Consider the following 16,872-nt stretch of genomic DNA (forward strand, 5'->3'; position numbering starts at 1 on the left):
ATTTTCGCATAAAGGGATAGCACAGATGTACAGTTTAGACCACTGTCACTGAAAAGTGGTCCCTGTATGAGTCAAACAAAGTCTCTTTGTTTTCTCAATTTTCACAAACAACAATAAAACAGAGAAAGGACTGTTTCTTTGGGCATTGAACCCACGCTAATTCAACCTTCAAAAAAAAAGCTGAAAAAGGAAAACTATGGGTCTATGGCCAATGAAAAGATGAATATACGCCAGAAAATTTAATAATGACAAAGTAGAGGGAAGGATTTCATATCAAAAAAGTTAGCACACTCATAAGTTATAACTAATAATTTACAGAAACCAAGATAACAAAATCAGTGACTGAGACTCTGAGAGAGAGAATTGAGAGCACAAACTAACAACATCTTGGTCGCGGCGCGGCTAAAAGGAGCGCATTTGCGCCGCTCCGCTCTCTGCGGCCAAAACAGACAAAACATGACATGATATAATTAAACTATAGTTAATATTACTAATCAAGATCTAAACACCATAGAGATCCTAATATATTCCAACCTACATTAATTTTACATTTCCCTAGGGATATATCCGACGTCAAGATTAGACGCTTGGTCCGGATTCCATCTCCAGCCGTCCATCTCCTGGATCGCTCATGGATCGTTGTAATGGCGACTCTGATCCTGCCAAAATCAACGTGGTGATTCATATACTGACACTTGCATTGTGATAGTTTATGCAAAAGAAATATTTCTTGTTTTTGTGGTATCTGAGGAAGATATTTTTCTGGAATAGCTTTATAAAGGATCATTAAATTCTTCACGAGGAATGAATCAATTTCATGATCAACCTATCTTTTTATTCTTAAATGCTAAATAGAAGAACTTATGAAGAACTCTAAACACATCGCACCAGAATTTAAATAACTATAAACATCATTGAAGTTTGATGATCTTAAGCTTATGAAATTATAAAGAGGAGGGTTCAAAACTTCAAATGCACTCAAAATTTTGTGCACCCAAATGCACCCTATCTTTCAAGTCATTTTTCTCCATTTTCAAAGTCCGAATAGTCAATCCGAACTGTTAAATACAATCTATATATTAAGATGTGCTTGAAGACCAAATTTTATATTTTTTAGAATTTTTTTACTATTTATTAAGTCACTTCGAAAATCGCTGATTGAAAATTTGTCCAACTCGTTCTATTTCTATATTTTTCTCATAATAATATTATACTAAAAATAAACTTAATATTGGAAATAATAACAAAATTATGTCTCAATCAAAAAATTTCCCCACCTATCCAATAATCGGTGAGAATTGAGACAGTTAATTAGTTAAGAGTTGTATTAATTTTGCAATTACTTCAGGGGTTTTGCACAATCTCCAAATATTCACTGAATAAGTGAATATCAATAGTGAAACTGTGAAAGTAAAAAGATAACTACAAGTCAAAATCTACCAGTAGAAGAAGAGTTGAAGGAGCGCTTGCAATGAGCAATGGCACTCTGTATCCCATCCTGTTGCTGAATCAGCGAATCATCCCTCCTCTGCGGCGGCGGCGCCACCTCCGCCGCAGCCTTTGCCACCACTGTTGCCGACGCCGACCTGCTCTTTCCCAGTCTCTTACACACTTCCTTTAGCCCAGCTGGTACACTCGCTCTAGGTGCTCTTACTCCACACGCTACAACAACTGGTTGCGACACTTTCTCAGGCTCTACAACCGCTGCCTCCTTGGCCGGAGTAGCATTCGCAGGCACCACCGCCACCGCAACCTCCGTCTCAGCGTCGGTCTCCTCTCCTTCACTTGTAGTGAAACGGAGCTTGTCTCCGTATCTCTTGGAAACTCTGACATACAACGGCCTGATCTTGTTCAAATACTTCAACACTACTTCTTTCGCGAATTTTCTTTCCTCTGCTGACGCCGCTGCTTCCTCTTTGGAAGATTTGATTTGTTTCGCACCAGAGTCGCGCGAGAAGAGAGAGACAACAAGGAACTTTGATTTAGGCGAAACAACTGCTGATACGGTCTGATCAGGCGAGGCTGACTGAGATTTCTTCAAGCCTAAAAGGAATACTCTGATCTTAGTAGCAGATTTGAGAAGGGAAACGGGAAACTGATTGAGTGGCTTTGTATCCTGATCAGAAGAAATGACAATCGAGTTGCCTTTGAAGAACAAATCACCTGATGGAGATGCCGGTTCTGATCTGTGGAGGTCCACGTCAGTATCGCATGACAGCGAGGCGAGGTTGGATTCATCCCGGACAGAGAACTCCAGGTCGAAGAAGGAGCCTTCTTCGTCAGAGTCGGAGAGAGAGGATATTGTAGGGGACAGCACGGTGGTGGAAATGGTGGTGGTAGAGGGAGAGGATACGGTGGCGGAAGTGGTAGTAGTGGTGGTGGAACCAGTACTGCGCCAGTATTTGAGGAGGCTGAAAGTTTCCATTGTTGGCAAAGCCAGAGAGAGAGAGAGAAGCGAGGTGCTCTGTTTCTTTTGTTTAGGTTGAGGTCGCTTTCTCTGGCTTTTTTAAGAGGGGATGAGATTTGGAAAGGAGGTTAAAAAGGCTTGGAACAGAGGAAGAAAGAGAGGAGCGTGTGACAGGAATTCATATTAAATTTTTAACTGAGGTACCTTAAATGTAAAGTTTAAATCTGGACTGTCAGATCTGCACAGGCACGAATATTAAAAGGCTTTAGTTGTCCTGGATTCCGATCGAACGGTGATGTTATAAAAATAAATTTATGGTTACTTCAGAGGATTTTAATACCCGACAGAGAGCGGGAAGGAGATTTATTTTGTGGCCCTTATCTTTTTCGCTGACAGGTGGGGTCGTCCAGGACAAATGTTGCCCAAATATGTTTTTCCTAATAAATTATTCACCTAATGTAAGTTTTTTTATTCTTTATATCAAATTAAAATATGATTATTTGATCCATCTCAAAATTTTGAAAGATCTCATTTGAGAAATTCTGAGTTGACTGATAATGGGATTTCGCCAAACTAAAAAGCAAAAAACACATAATATTTGGAAAATAATAAAGCACGTGCCTAGAATTTGACATGAAGAAATTTGTGAAGAACTAAAAAATCCCTCCTTCAACTTTGCTAATGATTAGAAAGCGAGGCATCAATATAATCATTTGTACAGTCATTGCTATATCTAGTGTTCAACTTCATAATTATTAATGTACAGTTAAATTTATTTTTGTGTTCCATGAAAAATTGTAATTCTGAAAAAAAAAAAATGGTCAAACCGATCAAACAAAAACAATACAAGATTGTTTAATGTTTAATTAAAGGGAAAAAAAATTTTATGATATTTCAAAACATGGAAATTAGTTATTTGCCACCCAAAACATGAAATTAGTTATTTGCCACTCTAAAATCATTAAATTTATGAAATTGCCCCAATTATACATCTAATATATATAATTGATTAAAATTATTCTGAAAAGTATTGTATAAAAAACGTATTTTGATATTTCCAAAATTACCCTTCAATTAAGCAAATAAAATTAGAAAATTAATCTCTCCAGTACCCTTACCTTCGTCCCCTTCACCTCCTGCCTTCCCCTTCGCCTCTCTTTCACCCTTCCTCCGCCAGGCCGACGTCACCTCTCCTCCGCCGAACCTCCTGCCTCTCCGCCACCAGCACTGCTCTCCGCCGAACCTCCTGCCTCTCCTCCACCGCTAAATTTGTTTCAGGTAACTATCTGTCTCTATATTCTCTCTTTTCACATTAATTTTCTTTCATTCACATCTTCATTTGACCATAAATCTGGTAAATATGGTTGCTAGTTCGATTGAAGTTTTATTCTGTTGTATGAGCTTTGTTAAAATTTCATTTTTGTTTCCAATATCTCTTAAATCTGTAGCTTGACCACAAATGTGGTTTTCATATATGTTTCCACAATTACTCCATTAATCTGCACAGTATTGTACCAGTACTTGATGGGGTTACTGATCGGCAAACTAAAACATCATAATAATGGTTATAATTTAGTTCTTGAGGAGAAGATTCAAGAGTTTTTCTAACAACCCATCTCAAATAATCCAACATCATCTGAAAAAGCAACAGACACGGAAAGAAGAAACTTCATCTAATTGGGATGCAAATCAAGTTGCTGGACGTGGAATTATAATCAGAGACAGAGATGTGGCACCCAGAGCATTTGTTATAGATCTTAACCAAACTTGTGTGCCGATAATAAATTAACTCTTTCGTGTTATGTTTTATTTTATTTTATTTCCTTGTGTATTTTAATGTTTGTAGTAGTTGTATTTTTTATTATGAAGAAAGCAGATTTTGATGATCATAATAACAATCACGAGTTGTCTAATATATTATCTAATTTTATCTCAGATTGGTGATGAAATGGATGATTTTGATGCGACCCGCGAACCTGTGAGACCTGACAAAATGAAAAGTTACTATCTGGAAGATGAATAGGCAATGTCTAGTGATGTAAGAACATCAGTTTGTAGAGATGGGAAGGGAAAGAGAAAGATCACATGGCAAGATCAAGTTGCACTAAGAGTTTAGCTTAAGTGTTATTTATCTTTCTTTTAAGCTATTGCTGGTGTGCCTCTGGTAAAAAGATGATCAATGTAGTTGTGTTTGTCAAGCCTTAAGTTATCTTTGCATATGAAATGAAGGATCTCTAGAGGAATTAACATAAGAAATGTACTTGTTTCCCTTGCATAAAAAATGAAGAGTTGGATGCATTGACAAATACAAAATAACAACTTGTTAATAGATGTGATAATCTACTGGCACTTGAGATATTTTTTGCTGCTTCAACTGTAAAACTTGTAGGATTAGCAGATTACAAAATTTTCCTACATAAAACTAATAATATTTAAACTACACGTATACTATACTCATCTCTGCCTTGTTTAAACTTGTGAGTATTGGTTCCTCACATTTTTTTTCACTATAAGAGTTTGCTTCAAATAATTAGTCGTCATTGTTTGATTTACAACAAATCCTGCAGAACTTAGTTTTGCTCCCAAAGAAATATTTAAGCTTGTTTGCATCAATATTGGAATACAAGATAAAAAAAAAGACGCCCAATAGAAATCCATCTAACAAACAATTTAACCTCGGTAGATCTATAAAATCCATCTAACAAACAATTCTAACACATCAACGCCTAAATTTCCTACAGCTACACACTAATCACATCAACACCTCTTGTCAATTCCTCAACACTTGTTCTTTTACCCTACTCGGCAGGTTTCTCTTCCTTGTTAGCATCAGAACAAGTCGACGCCACGCTCACACATTTCTCAAAGCAGAAGCAGCTGACAAGGTGGTCATTCGTCACTCGTCAGACCAGTGACCAGCATGAAGGTGTAGATAACAATGGGGCCCACACACCTAAGGCCCCTGCATACCATATCCTTGCTAATTGTTTCGGCTTTGGAGGTCTTTATGGGCACCTGACGTGGGTACCTGAATCGGCTGACAATCGACTTGTGGTTCACAAAGCCCCTTATGTACCGATCGAATGATCCAAACTCATTTATTATCTACATGACAAGAAATTGCAAATGGTACATGAAAATTAAACATCCTAAACTCATCTATTATCTGCACAACAAGACTGGTACATTAAAATTAAACTATCCAAACTCATCTATTATCTGCACAACAAGAAATTGCAAATAGTACATTAAATTTAAACAATCCAAACTCATTTATTATCTGCACAACAAGAAATTGCAAATAGTACATTAAATTTAAACAATCCAAACTCATCTATTATCTGCACAACAAGAATGGTACATTGAAATTAAATGATCCAAACTCATCTATTATCTGCACAACAAGAAATTGCTAATGGTACATTAAAATTAAACAATCGTGGCAGTCAGATCAAGTTCAGATTGGGATTGATACCAACAGATGCATGCTGGTTCTCTCTATTTTGTGCTTTCATCTCTTGGGCAACAGCCAACAGGCTTCTTAGTTCCGGCTTTAGCAATAAAAAACAACTACAATAATAACTTAGATGATAGATACTGAGTTATGAACTGATATAGGGAGTGTACCTTTACTTACAAATATTTTAATTGAATTGTGTGGCTTGTGTGGGACTATTAATAATGTTTGGATATTATAATACCTTGAACACAGTAAGCACAAAATAATCCTACTGAGGTCAGTACCAAATAATCAATACTTGCATGTATGGGTACAACAGACTGGCACTGAGGACTTTTACAAACCTTTAAAATTTGTTTTGAATTCTCAATGACCGCACGCAGCTTTGCCTTTGACAAGAGGGATCTGGCAGGGCTTCCAAGTGCTACTAGCTTTTTCTCATTTATATGATTTGTGCACTAATTCCTATATTTCTACACAGGCTGTACTTGAATCACGAGGGACAATTATCAGATTCAAACAAACCTTGTATTTCTACAGCGGTGACTAATTGTTTCAAAAATCGCTGAAATTGCTAATATCAAAGAAAGGTGGAGGAAGGGTGAAAGGCGGAATCGGGTTTAGGGTGAAAGAGCAGAGGAAGGGTGAAAGAGAGGCGAAGGGGAAGGCAGGAGGTGAAGGGGACGAAGGGAAGGGTACTGGAGAGATCAATTTTCTAATTTTATTTGTTTAATTGAAGGGTAATTTTGCAAATATCAAAATACGTTTTTTATACAATACTTTTCAGAATAATTTTAATCAATTATGTATATTAGATGTATAATTGGGACAATTTCATAAATTTAATGATTTTAGAGTGGCAAATAACTAATTTCATATTTTAGGGTGGCAAATAACTAATTTTCATGTTTTGGAGTGGCATAAAAAAAAATTTCCCTTAATTAAATGAGATATACTTTCAAGGGATCTGAATAATTTATCATGGATCCATTCTATTTATTTCAAGATAGAGAACTAAAAATGAATGGTAGCTAACACGTCACACGTGGCATGCAACCAGTCAAAAGTGAGCTTCAAATTCAATAAAAGGGCTTTCCGACAAAAATAAACCGGGGATCGTGCATTGGTTAAAATATTTTAATGGTAAGTGTTAGTAAATGATTATTTAATGGTAAGTGTTGGTTAGTGTTGGATCCGGTGAAAATCTAACCGGTTAGGGAGGGATGAAATCGGGTAGAAAATAACTGAGAAAGAAAGTTAAAAACTGATGAGATTTTGATCGATTTGGTTATTTTTTGAAATTATGTGAAAAATTGAGTAGAATTTGAAATTTCATTATTGTTTTTTATATTAATAAAAATATACTCTGCATTCTTATCTCAGTTTTTAAAGTCCGAATAGTTGATTTGAATCATTCAATATGATTTTCGTATTGGAGACCAAACTTTTATATTTGATGGAATTTTTTTTACTTTATTTTTTGTATGGATACAAAATCTCTTTTTTTTTATGATCCAAAATTTTATGAAAATAGTAATTTTTGTACCTATCTAAAAAATAATATTTTTTTCAAAAAAATATAAAATTTGAAATCTAAGAAAATTATAATATGAAGATTATGTTGAGTAATTCAGATCGATTGTTTGGACTTTAAAAATAGATAAAAAAAAATGCAATATAAATGAAGCATAAAACCAATAATTATGTTTTTGTCACCTTCATTGGTTAGTTATCTCACAGATAGCAATAGTCCATAACTTTTTTTTTTAAATAAATTATAAAATTCAACCTATTGCCTATAATATTCCATATTTTTTATAATAAATATCCGCATTTCATCATTATTAATTACGCTGGTGCAGAGTCAATGAACTAGTTAATATAAAAAGAGTGAGGTTATGGTACTTTTCAACGCACGGATCATTCTGTGCATTGGATTTATATCTCTATTTTCGAAGTCTAAATAGTCAATCCGAATTGCTTAACATTAGTATTATATGAAAATATACTTGAAGACCAAATTTTATGTTTTTTTTATTTTTTTTTTATTTTTACTATTTTTTGAGACAAGTAGAAAATGACTTGATATAAAAATTATGGATCATCTGAAAGTAATGAATTTATATCTAACAAAAAAATAGTAAAAAGGTTCCAAAAATATATATAATTTGGTCTCCAAGTATATTTCTATATGATAATAGTGTTGAGCAGTTCGAATCGACTATTTAGACATAGAAGACAAAGATATAAATCCAATACACAGAACGATCCGCGCATTACAAAGTACCATAACCTCACTCTTTGAAAAATGAGTCAGCTTACTGTATAAGTGTATTTATCTCTATTCGTGGCCGAAATACAAATTATTTTAAATTTGATTGATCCCAAACCCTCCGTGCTTCCTATATATCAAAATCTTATAATTCTCGTATTTTACCATTTTTATAATTTTAAATATATTTTCGATTATTTGAAAAAAAAAATAGGTCAAAATAATGAAAAAAAAAATGCTAAGGTCAAATTTCAAAATTACAAAAAAAAAAATAGATAAAGGATCTAAAAATAAGTAAAAGGTATAATTTAATTTATTTTTATTTTATCCAAATATAAATATCTGTACAATTTTTTTCATAGTGAAATATGCTATATTTGACTGTGGTATAAGTCATAGAATTAGTAACTCATTATGCACTTATAGTGTCTAACATGAACAAAGTCCGAAAGAATAGCATGAAACAAAATATCACTCATGTCCTCACGAGTTAACCTGTTAGTGTAATAATCTACAAGTTAATAATACGATAAATTATCATAAAACTTTGTTCATGAATTGAATGTTTAATTATATATCATTTTGTTGCCTTATTGCATTTATGAATCATTCCGAGTTCATGACTGAAATTGTGAAACTTCATAATACAGATGATATATACTCTTAAAAAGTCTCTTGTTTTATAATTAGCAGGAACACTAATTACCGCTAGTGTGCGGATTAAAAGATGGTCAAGTTTTACAGACCATTGACAAGATATGTCATTTTAATCACACAGATATATGTTATAGGAACATGATATTAGACAGACCCCGAATGAAACATTAAATAGAATTGTGTTCGTGTCATTAATGTTTTCATTCAGTATCAAGTTCTACAGTATGAGGTATTCATCGTCCCTACTAAGAGATGTGTATGTGTAAGTGTTATCCAACGCTGTCTGTAAAAAGCATTCATAACGGTAGCACTTCCGTATGTATAGCTTAGCTGAGGAAGTGATGGTTTACCAAAAGTACTATTGTCCCTCGTATTTTGTACGAGCTATACCATCGCTGGGCCCCTTGGTAGAGTTAGATTATCTGCATGCGGTATAATTACAAGAGTAATTATATTTGATAATCTGCTCAAGATCAAGAAAAGATTAAGTTAGCAAGGATGACACACATCTACCTTGAAACTGATCTGATAGTTATGTGACAAAAGAACTGACACAAGTAAATTGTTTACTGGATCGTGATATTGTATAGTACAACATCATCTGTGTAATTGGATGGTCATAGTGTATACTGCCAGATGCCTCCTATGATTATAGAAGTTAAAACAGTTTTAATTCTATTTACCAACACAACACATATCCTACTGGGTCACACCATATAGGAGCTATTCGGAGAATCTTACTGATTAATTATAAATTGATTATAATTAATATTAATATGGTTATAATTAATTATACGTGATATAATTAAATTATAAATGTCATATAAAAATGACAAGCAGAAACAACGATTAATTTATAAACGTACACGTTACGTTGTATAAAAGTTACCGAAACAACAACTGCAAGAAATATAATTGTTCATAATAATTATACGGATATTAATTGTATTCGGGCCAAGGGCATTCGGGTCTTTTCAGATTCGTCCTTATCGGCATGACACGTCATCGATCCTATCTAGATGACACGTCATCGATCCTATCTAGATGACACGTCATCGATCCTATCTAGATGACACGTCATCAATCCTATCCACATAACACCTCACCCCTCTAGGTGGCATGCCTTGTCATAGGGGTATTTTGGTCTTTTCACACCATTTTAGAGGCTATAAATAGAGGGGTGCATGAAGAGATTAAAATACTAATTCACTTGTATCGTTTCGTGTCGAAACGAATCGGTATTTTCTCTCTTTCTTGGTTTCTCTCCCAAATAGTGTTTCGGTTAAGAAAAGAAAGTTAGACGTAGTTGACGTATAATCTTGTGGGTTGTTGTGAAGTATATTTACGGGATCGATGAATAGTATTTTCCCAAATTTCGCGGTATCTCAGTTTTGCTCATTGATGAAACTGAGTAACCAAAAATTCGTGTTTACGGGGTTTTGTCTTTTTATCTGTGAATAGTGTTTTTAAAGAATTCCGCGGTTTATAGTATTTCTGGCAAAAGAAATAAACCGCTCTCCGGTTAGTCCTGGTGGATAACCGATAGAGGCATCAGACGTCTGATGCTCCGAGACGAGTCATTCCAGATGTCGCTCTTCTCACTCGGTCTGCATTCCAATCCGAATTTGGAAACAATGTATAAATATGTTATATTAATCTATTTAATTGGTAAGTATATTAAAGTTTTAGAAATCAATCATGGAGTGGATCTGTAAAAGGATTAAATTGGGTTTTGATGCTAAAGGAATACTGAAGGTGGACCGCCTTGGAAGGTTTCCTGACATATCCCGTTTAATCCTTGGCTTAAGTTAGAAGTAAAATTTTGTTTTACGTTCTTTCCGCATATTAAGCAAATAAATGAGTTTGAACAACCAAAACCCCAACAGGCTTAATTAATGGGTTTGAACCGTCAAAACCCAACAAACCCATCTAAATAGGTGGATTAATTTCCAGGTTGTAATTGTTGTTAGTATCATTATTATTATAATTATCTTTGTCGTCATTATCATCATCATCATCATTATTATTACAGTAGTTGTTATTGTTGTTGTTTATTATTATTACAGTAATGTTAGTTTTTAATACTAAAAACCTTCGGTTGTATTTTTTTTTTTTTTTTTTTTTGTATATGCACATTAGTATGTTACATACATTAAAAATTTTACTATATAAAAATACATTTGGTTTATGTACAGCCAGCTAGCTAGTTTCAAATATAAGTAAAACTAAAATATTATTTATAGTTTTATAATTTTAAATTGTTTTGTAATTAAAAAACTTGTTATCATCAGATATGTAAGTAAGACACAATATAAAGATCAAGAAGTTCAACTTATTTCATCATAATTTTAATCAACAATCAAATAAAACATCTTATGCCATCTTAATTTGAAATAAACAACTTATTTCATCATTGATTTAACACATGACCAAAAATGAGATATATATCTTATATAGGTGACTTCTTATTAGGGATGATTAATGAGCGAGTTCGAGTGGGTTAGAGTATGCTCGTGCTCGGTTTATTAGTTTAATGAGCAAGTTGGTTCGAGTTGAAAGGATAATACCGAGTGAAAAGTTGTGCTCATTCTCGGTTCGTTAAATGCTCGAGTTGACTCATACTCATTAAGTGACTCGTTAAGAAATCAAGCTTGTTGCCAATTTGAATTTTATTTTGAGTTTTTTTTTGTTTCAAATACATTATTCAAAAATTAGTTTACATTTATAGAATTTAATAAATTGTCATAATCCAACCTGCTTAAACAGTACATAATTTAGCAAAAATTATTCATAAACAAATTTAACAAAATCAAACAACTATCTTTTTGTCGATTCTCACAGCCCTACATGTTACATGCTCACAAGTCACAACTATCTTTTTGGATTTGATATAGTTGAGATTAGATGTAGCATGATTTCATGCAACTTAGTTCTTAACGAGCAAGTTATGAACGAATTGGGATATGTTTATGTTTGATTCATTAAGTTAATGAACGAGTTAATAATGAGCGAATTGTTAACCCATTGATAATTAACAAATTATTAGCGAGTCACAGATTAGGAGCAATTCACCCTAATTCTCATAGTCCACAAACAAAATATATGGTCCGAGCGTACCTAGTAATAAATAGGATTAGGATACGGCCATACAGGCATGTTTGATTAATTTCTGAATTCTGACTTCCTGAGCCGCAGTACCATTACCATATACTGATTTGATGAGCTGCAGTATGCGACAGCGCTTTGGCAGGAGCTGGTGCTGGTCCCATTTCCAAATTCCTAATCCTCTATATCTATTATCTATAACAGGGGAGACTCTCCTAAAACATCTCTACTATTACATTATAAATTACTAGGTCCCAGTCTCACAAGAACAATAATAACTGGAATAAACCTTTCTACGAGACGAGACTCGGACTCTATCGGCAACCTATTACATAATTTCTTGTACAGGTTTCGTACCAGAAGATCCGGGCATTCGGCTTCCATAATATTTTCACGAGATCGGAGGAGGTTAAACTCACAGCACAAAAAGCTAACTGCACTAAGAAAATCTACGACATGATTAACGGAGGGACATAATGGCCTAAATTTTAGCTTATTGATGTGTGGTAGAAATTGGTGAGTTCCGAATGTGAGAATAGCGTGGCAGTATTAAATCGGATGAAATTTCTACTTCACGTCCGCTCTGCTCTGCTGCTGCACGTACAGAGTACAGGAATAAAAGTAAAAGAAATCACCTACCTATTCATCTCAGGTTCAACAGATAGGATGGAGATGTCAAATTGTCAACTTCTTTTTTCGGTAATTTGTTTTTTGGGCAAAAGATACGGATTTTACAAGACACGCCGTTGAGATGACCGTGAATTGATTTGTTATTTTATTATTATTTTGTTTTAAAGGATGCATAAATTTTTATCTATAAAAATTATTAAAATCAGACGTACAAAAATATAAACAGTTCATTATTTTTAATAAGAGGAGGGTTCTAATACCTCCATGTTTTTGTGCCTCCATCTTTCTTCATCATTTTCAAAGTTCAAACAGTCGATCTGAACCGTTCAACCTAACCTCCATACTAAAATATGTTTGGAGACCAAATATAGAAAGATTTAAATCATCAAATCCGATTCAAATATTATAGATCGGACTCATGATTCGGATCCATGTTTTTTTTTAGTTTAGATTCAAATTGTCCGATTAGAAGAGTATCAAGTTCTGGTCGTCGTATGATTCTAAAAAAGTATAATATTTGGATTTGAATTATTGAGTCAGATCCATATATATTTTAGATCTGACTCAATAATTCAGATATTTCTATATTTGTTGGAAATGAGACATTTTTTTTATTTATGTATTTCTAGATTTAATAATTTTTTATATAAAAAAAAGTTCTCGCAAATTAGTTTGTGATATATTTATTGGTTCAAAAATATGTGAAACATATTGTATAAATAACGAAGAAAAGAAAGAAAGAGTTTAACTTTTGAAGAAAAGAAAGAGAGAAACATAAGGAGTATATTAAGTTTTTAATTAATAGAAAGGTAAGTAGGATTTTTATTGATCTTAAAAATAAAAAAATTGAATCAGTAAGAATTCTATATCGATCCAAAACAGTTTTTCCTTTCAATTTTCTCTAGTAAAGTATAAAATGATTTTACGAAAAATAAATAGAATATCTTACAATATAGATATAATAGAAACATTCCATCTATTTTTTTTAAAACCTTTTTTATATTTATTAGAGATCTACTAGAAAATTCCCTCCATCTATATATCAGATTAGGGCTGCAAACGAACCGAATCGAATCGAATCTGCCTTAGTTCGAATTCGAATTCGAAATTATTTCGAACCAAATCCAATTCGAAATTAAATCTATTTCAAACCTAAAAGGCTAGTTCGAATTTGGTTCGGTATAATTCGAACTAGTTCGATTTGATTCGAAATTAGTTCGAAATTGATAACAATTTAATTAAATTGAGAGCAATTCGGGAAAGGGGAGAAGAAAAAGTAACTCTCAATTCGAATTCGAACTACGGGAAGGGGAGAAGAATAGCTCTACGGGGAAGAGGAGAAGAAAAGCAAGCGGATAACTCCAGAACCTTTTTAATTTAATAATATAAAAAAATGTTAGCGTGTACAAAGCATCCACTGACAGATACAGACATATAGGGAAATAAATCTGCTACGATTCCAACCTACGATCTCAAATCCCAGCCATTGATTTATTGGAATGCAGAATCTAAAAAAAAGTTACTTTTCGGTACACGAATCCCAAAACAAATCAATAGTTGAGATTGAGATCGCATGAACCTACAATCCGTAGGAATCGTAGCAGATTTATTTCCAGCCATATAGTAAAGGAGAGCATGAGTCAAAGAGACGACACGTGACAAGACCGCATAGCTAATGTATGGATCCATGTCAGATTGTCAGGCAGCTTCTCTCCTTTTATCGGTGCAAATGCATTATTCTATTCCAATTCTAGCTATTGATTATTAAAACGAGGAGAGGTCAGAGCCGGCTGCAAATGAATCGAACCCAAAAAAAATTCGCGAACTATCGAATCGAATCTGCTATGGTTCGAATTCGAAATTAATTAATTTCGAATCGAACTGGTTTGAATTAATTTCGAACCGAATTACTGTCGAATCGAATTTTTTTCGAACTTTTTCGAATCGAACTCGAATTGAATCACGAATCTCGAATTTTTGTGCACCCCTATATCAGATTACACTTTTTGATTTTTAAGATTGATAGAAACCCTTCTGATATTTCTATCAATCAACAATTTAATGTACTATTTATTTTCTCTTTCTTTCTTTTATTAATTTCCACAGAAAAAAATTCTCAAAAAAATCCTCACTATTTTATTAAAAAAAACACACTCGTCACTTGAACTCTTATTTTTTAACTATATGTACGGACTGGAAGCAGAGGCTCCTAGGCAGGTCGACTATACTCTTCTTCAAAAGTTTAAATAACGTTTATCGCGTTATAGAGGAATGATTAAAAAAATAGCGTTATGCTCATATAGTGCCGCTATAGTGCAAAATAGCGCGCTATAACACCGATAGCACCATAGATTTTATAATATGAAAACGCTAAAGCGGCACTATAGCGTTATTTAGAACCTTGCTCTTCTTACATGTGTCGTTTATTAATCCTGTGTTAAGATTAAAATGACCATGAATGTAATGTTTTTTTAAAATATTAAAAATTGTAGTGGTAGGAGTGTCATGAATTCTATAATATTTTCATGAGGAAAAAATACGCATAATGAAAGGCATGAATTTCCCACTAAAGTCTAATCCGGGGGCAATTTCTACCAAAATTCTTAGGATGTGACTAATCTCCACAATCAGGAATTTAAATTACATTTTTTAGCACTAATTATGGGTTGCTTTTCTTTTTGACCGGATATGCTTGGTGCCAAATGGACGAACACAATGAAATGAATTGAAAGGTTCTAAATAGCGCACTAGAGTGGCGCTACAGCACTGCTATAGCGTTTTCGGACCATAAAAGCTATAACGTTATTGGCACTATAGCGCGCTATTTAGACATAGCATTGTGTTTTTAGCCATTCCGCTATGATATGATAAACGTTATTTAAACCTCTGATGAATTTTTGTAATATTTGATATTTATTATTTGAAAGATATGGTTACTCTTGCCACATATTTTTTATCCCCACATAGAGCCAATTAAAAATTAAAAAAAGAGCAGCAAGTTGCTTCTTTTTTCAAATGTTCTTAGTATTAAAAACATACAAGTTTTGTATTTCCAATCAAGCTTCACTTTTATATATTTGTTTTAGTAAATGTTCCTTAGATGTCAAAATACAAGGCATGATTGCATATTTCAAGTTCAATCCTTAGTTTATTTATTTATTTTTCAAAATGAAGAACGGTATTTCTGTAATTTACTTTGAATCGACAAAATTGCTGCTAGGATTAGTTATTTCGGAGGATTCTTTAAATATTTTGGAAGGCTAGAATGAAGAACAATACTACTGGTTTATAATTTGTGAACATTGTTAGTTTCATTATAAAATTGACGGTAATCCTGTTCAGGAGCGGAGTTAGACTTTCAAATATGAGAGTCAAATTTGAATGGAGATCAATCGTATAAAATTTTCATACTGAAAATGGAGATCAATTTTATGGTACCGTGACATTTATTGTAAATTATATTGATACGTAAAAAAAATAATAAAAAAATGAGGGTCAATTGACTGCCATTCATACTACATAGCTCCACCTCTGACCCCGCTATTAAAAAAAAGTAATAACCACAACTATAATGGGCGTACACAATTTGATGAACATTTTACATTGATTTAATTGCTGGATCAAACAATGTTAAAGTGGGTCTTTTGAAAAAAATAATGTTAATATGAATTGGAGAACTAGAAAATTGAATAATTTTCTATGAAAAAAGGGATAATTATGAAGTTCCATAATTTTCGTAATTAAAATTGTAAAAGAAAAAAAAGAGAGAAAAATGTAAATCTAAGCCTTACATATACATGTATATTTTGTTAATTGTTTTAAAGGAGGGTTATTTTTTATATTTTTAAAATTAAGTTATTTTATAAAAAAAATCATATTTAAATGGTTGGATTTTTTAAAATCTATTTTGGCTTAATTTACTTGAGTGTCGGAAGATTTCCTGGTTATATTTCGGCTTTCAGTGCAGACGACAAACATAATATAACATAAAAAATTGAGAGCGGACTGTTTTTTGTGATTGGATATTGATGAGAAGTTTCACAAATTCGAATTTACCGCAGAGAATCACCACGATATTCTCGCTGACCGATTGATTGATTGATTGATTGATTAGGAATGATGAATCGCTACAATATTCTTGCAATTAATCATGATTTACAATCCAGTTCACTATTCACCAACCCAAACTCAATTGATTTTTATTAGTTAGCAATTTAAAAATAATAATTAAAATGATACTGTTTGGGCAAAATGTCATATTTACGGGTGTAAACGGATACTGATAATTTGCTTCGTATTCGCTTTGAATCCGAAGATTATTCGAATTCAGATTAAACGGAT

At 33.1% G+C, this 16,872-nt stretch overlaps 1 protein-coding gene and 1 long non-coding RNA gene across 3 annotated transcripts; one reads left to right on the plus strand and one right to left on the minus strand.

The window, feature by feature from the left end:
• Window positions 1-263: 263 nt before the first annotated feature.
• LOC144568778 (putative membrane-associated kinase regulator 2) lies at window positions 264-2,521 on the minus strand. 2 transcript variants are annotated; one of them, XM_078319165.1, is made up of 3 exons: window positions 2,164-2,521; window positions 1,441-2,043; window positions 264-659 (listed from the first exon to the last, which is right to left on the minus strand). In XM_078319165.1, exons 1-3 carry the CDS (start codon window positions 2,423-2,425, stop codon window positions 580-582), a joined length of 945 nt encoding a protein of 314 aa, XP_078175291.1. In that variant the 5' UTR covers window positions 2,426-2,521; the 3' UTR covers window positions 264-579. The 2 variants fall into 2 exon arrangements, with proteins under 2 accessions (XP_078175291.1, XP_078175290.1); XM_078319164.1 differs by having other exon boundaries at window positions 1,441-2,521.
• Window positions 2,522-3,284: 763 nt separating this feature from the next.
• Window positions 3,285-4,765, plus strand: LOC144568353 (uncharacterized). The gene is made up of 2 exons (XR_013515647.1): window positions 3,285-3,685; window positions 4,344-4,765. It is a non-coding gene; the product is annotated as an uncharacterized LOC144568353 (long non-coding RNA).
• The last annotated feature ends 12,107 nt before the right edge of the window (window positions 4,766-16,872 follow it).

The sequence above is a fragment of the Carex rostrata genome, chromosome 17 (genome assembly GCF_964058835.1).
Source record: "Carex rostrata chromosome 17, lpCarRost1.2, whole genome shotgun sequence".
Classification (NCBI taxonomy): domain Eukaryota; kingdom Viridiplantae; phylum Streptophyta; class Magnoliopsida; order Poales; family Cyperaceae; genus Carex; species Carex rostrata.

Coding starts and splice junctions, on each gene's coding strand:
- LOC144568778 (XM_078319164.1), bottom strand. CDS start 2,425: ATGGAAACTTTCAGCCTCCTCAAATACTGGCGCAGTACTGGTTCCACC. Junction 660..1,440: donor CTTCAACTCTTCTTCTACTG/GTAGATTTTGAC, acceptor TGATTTTGGCAG/GATCAGAGTCGCCATTACAA.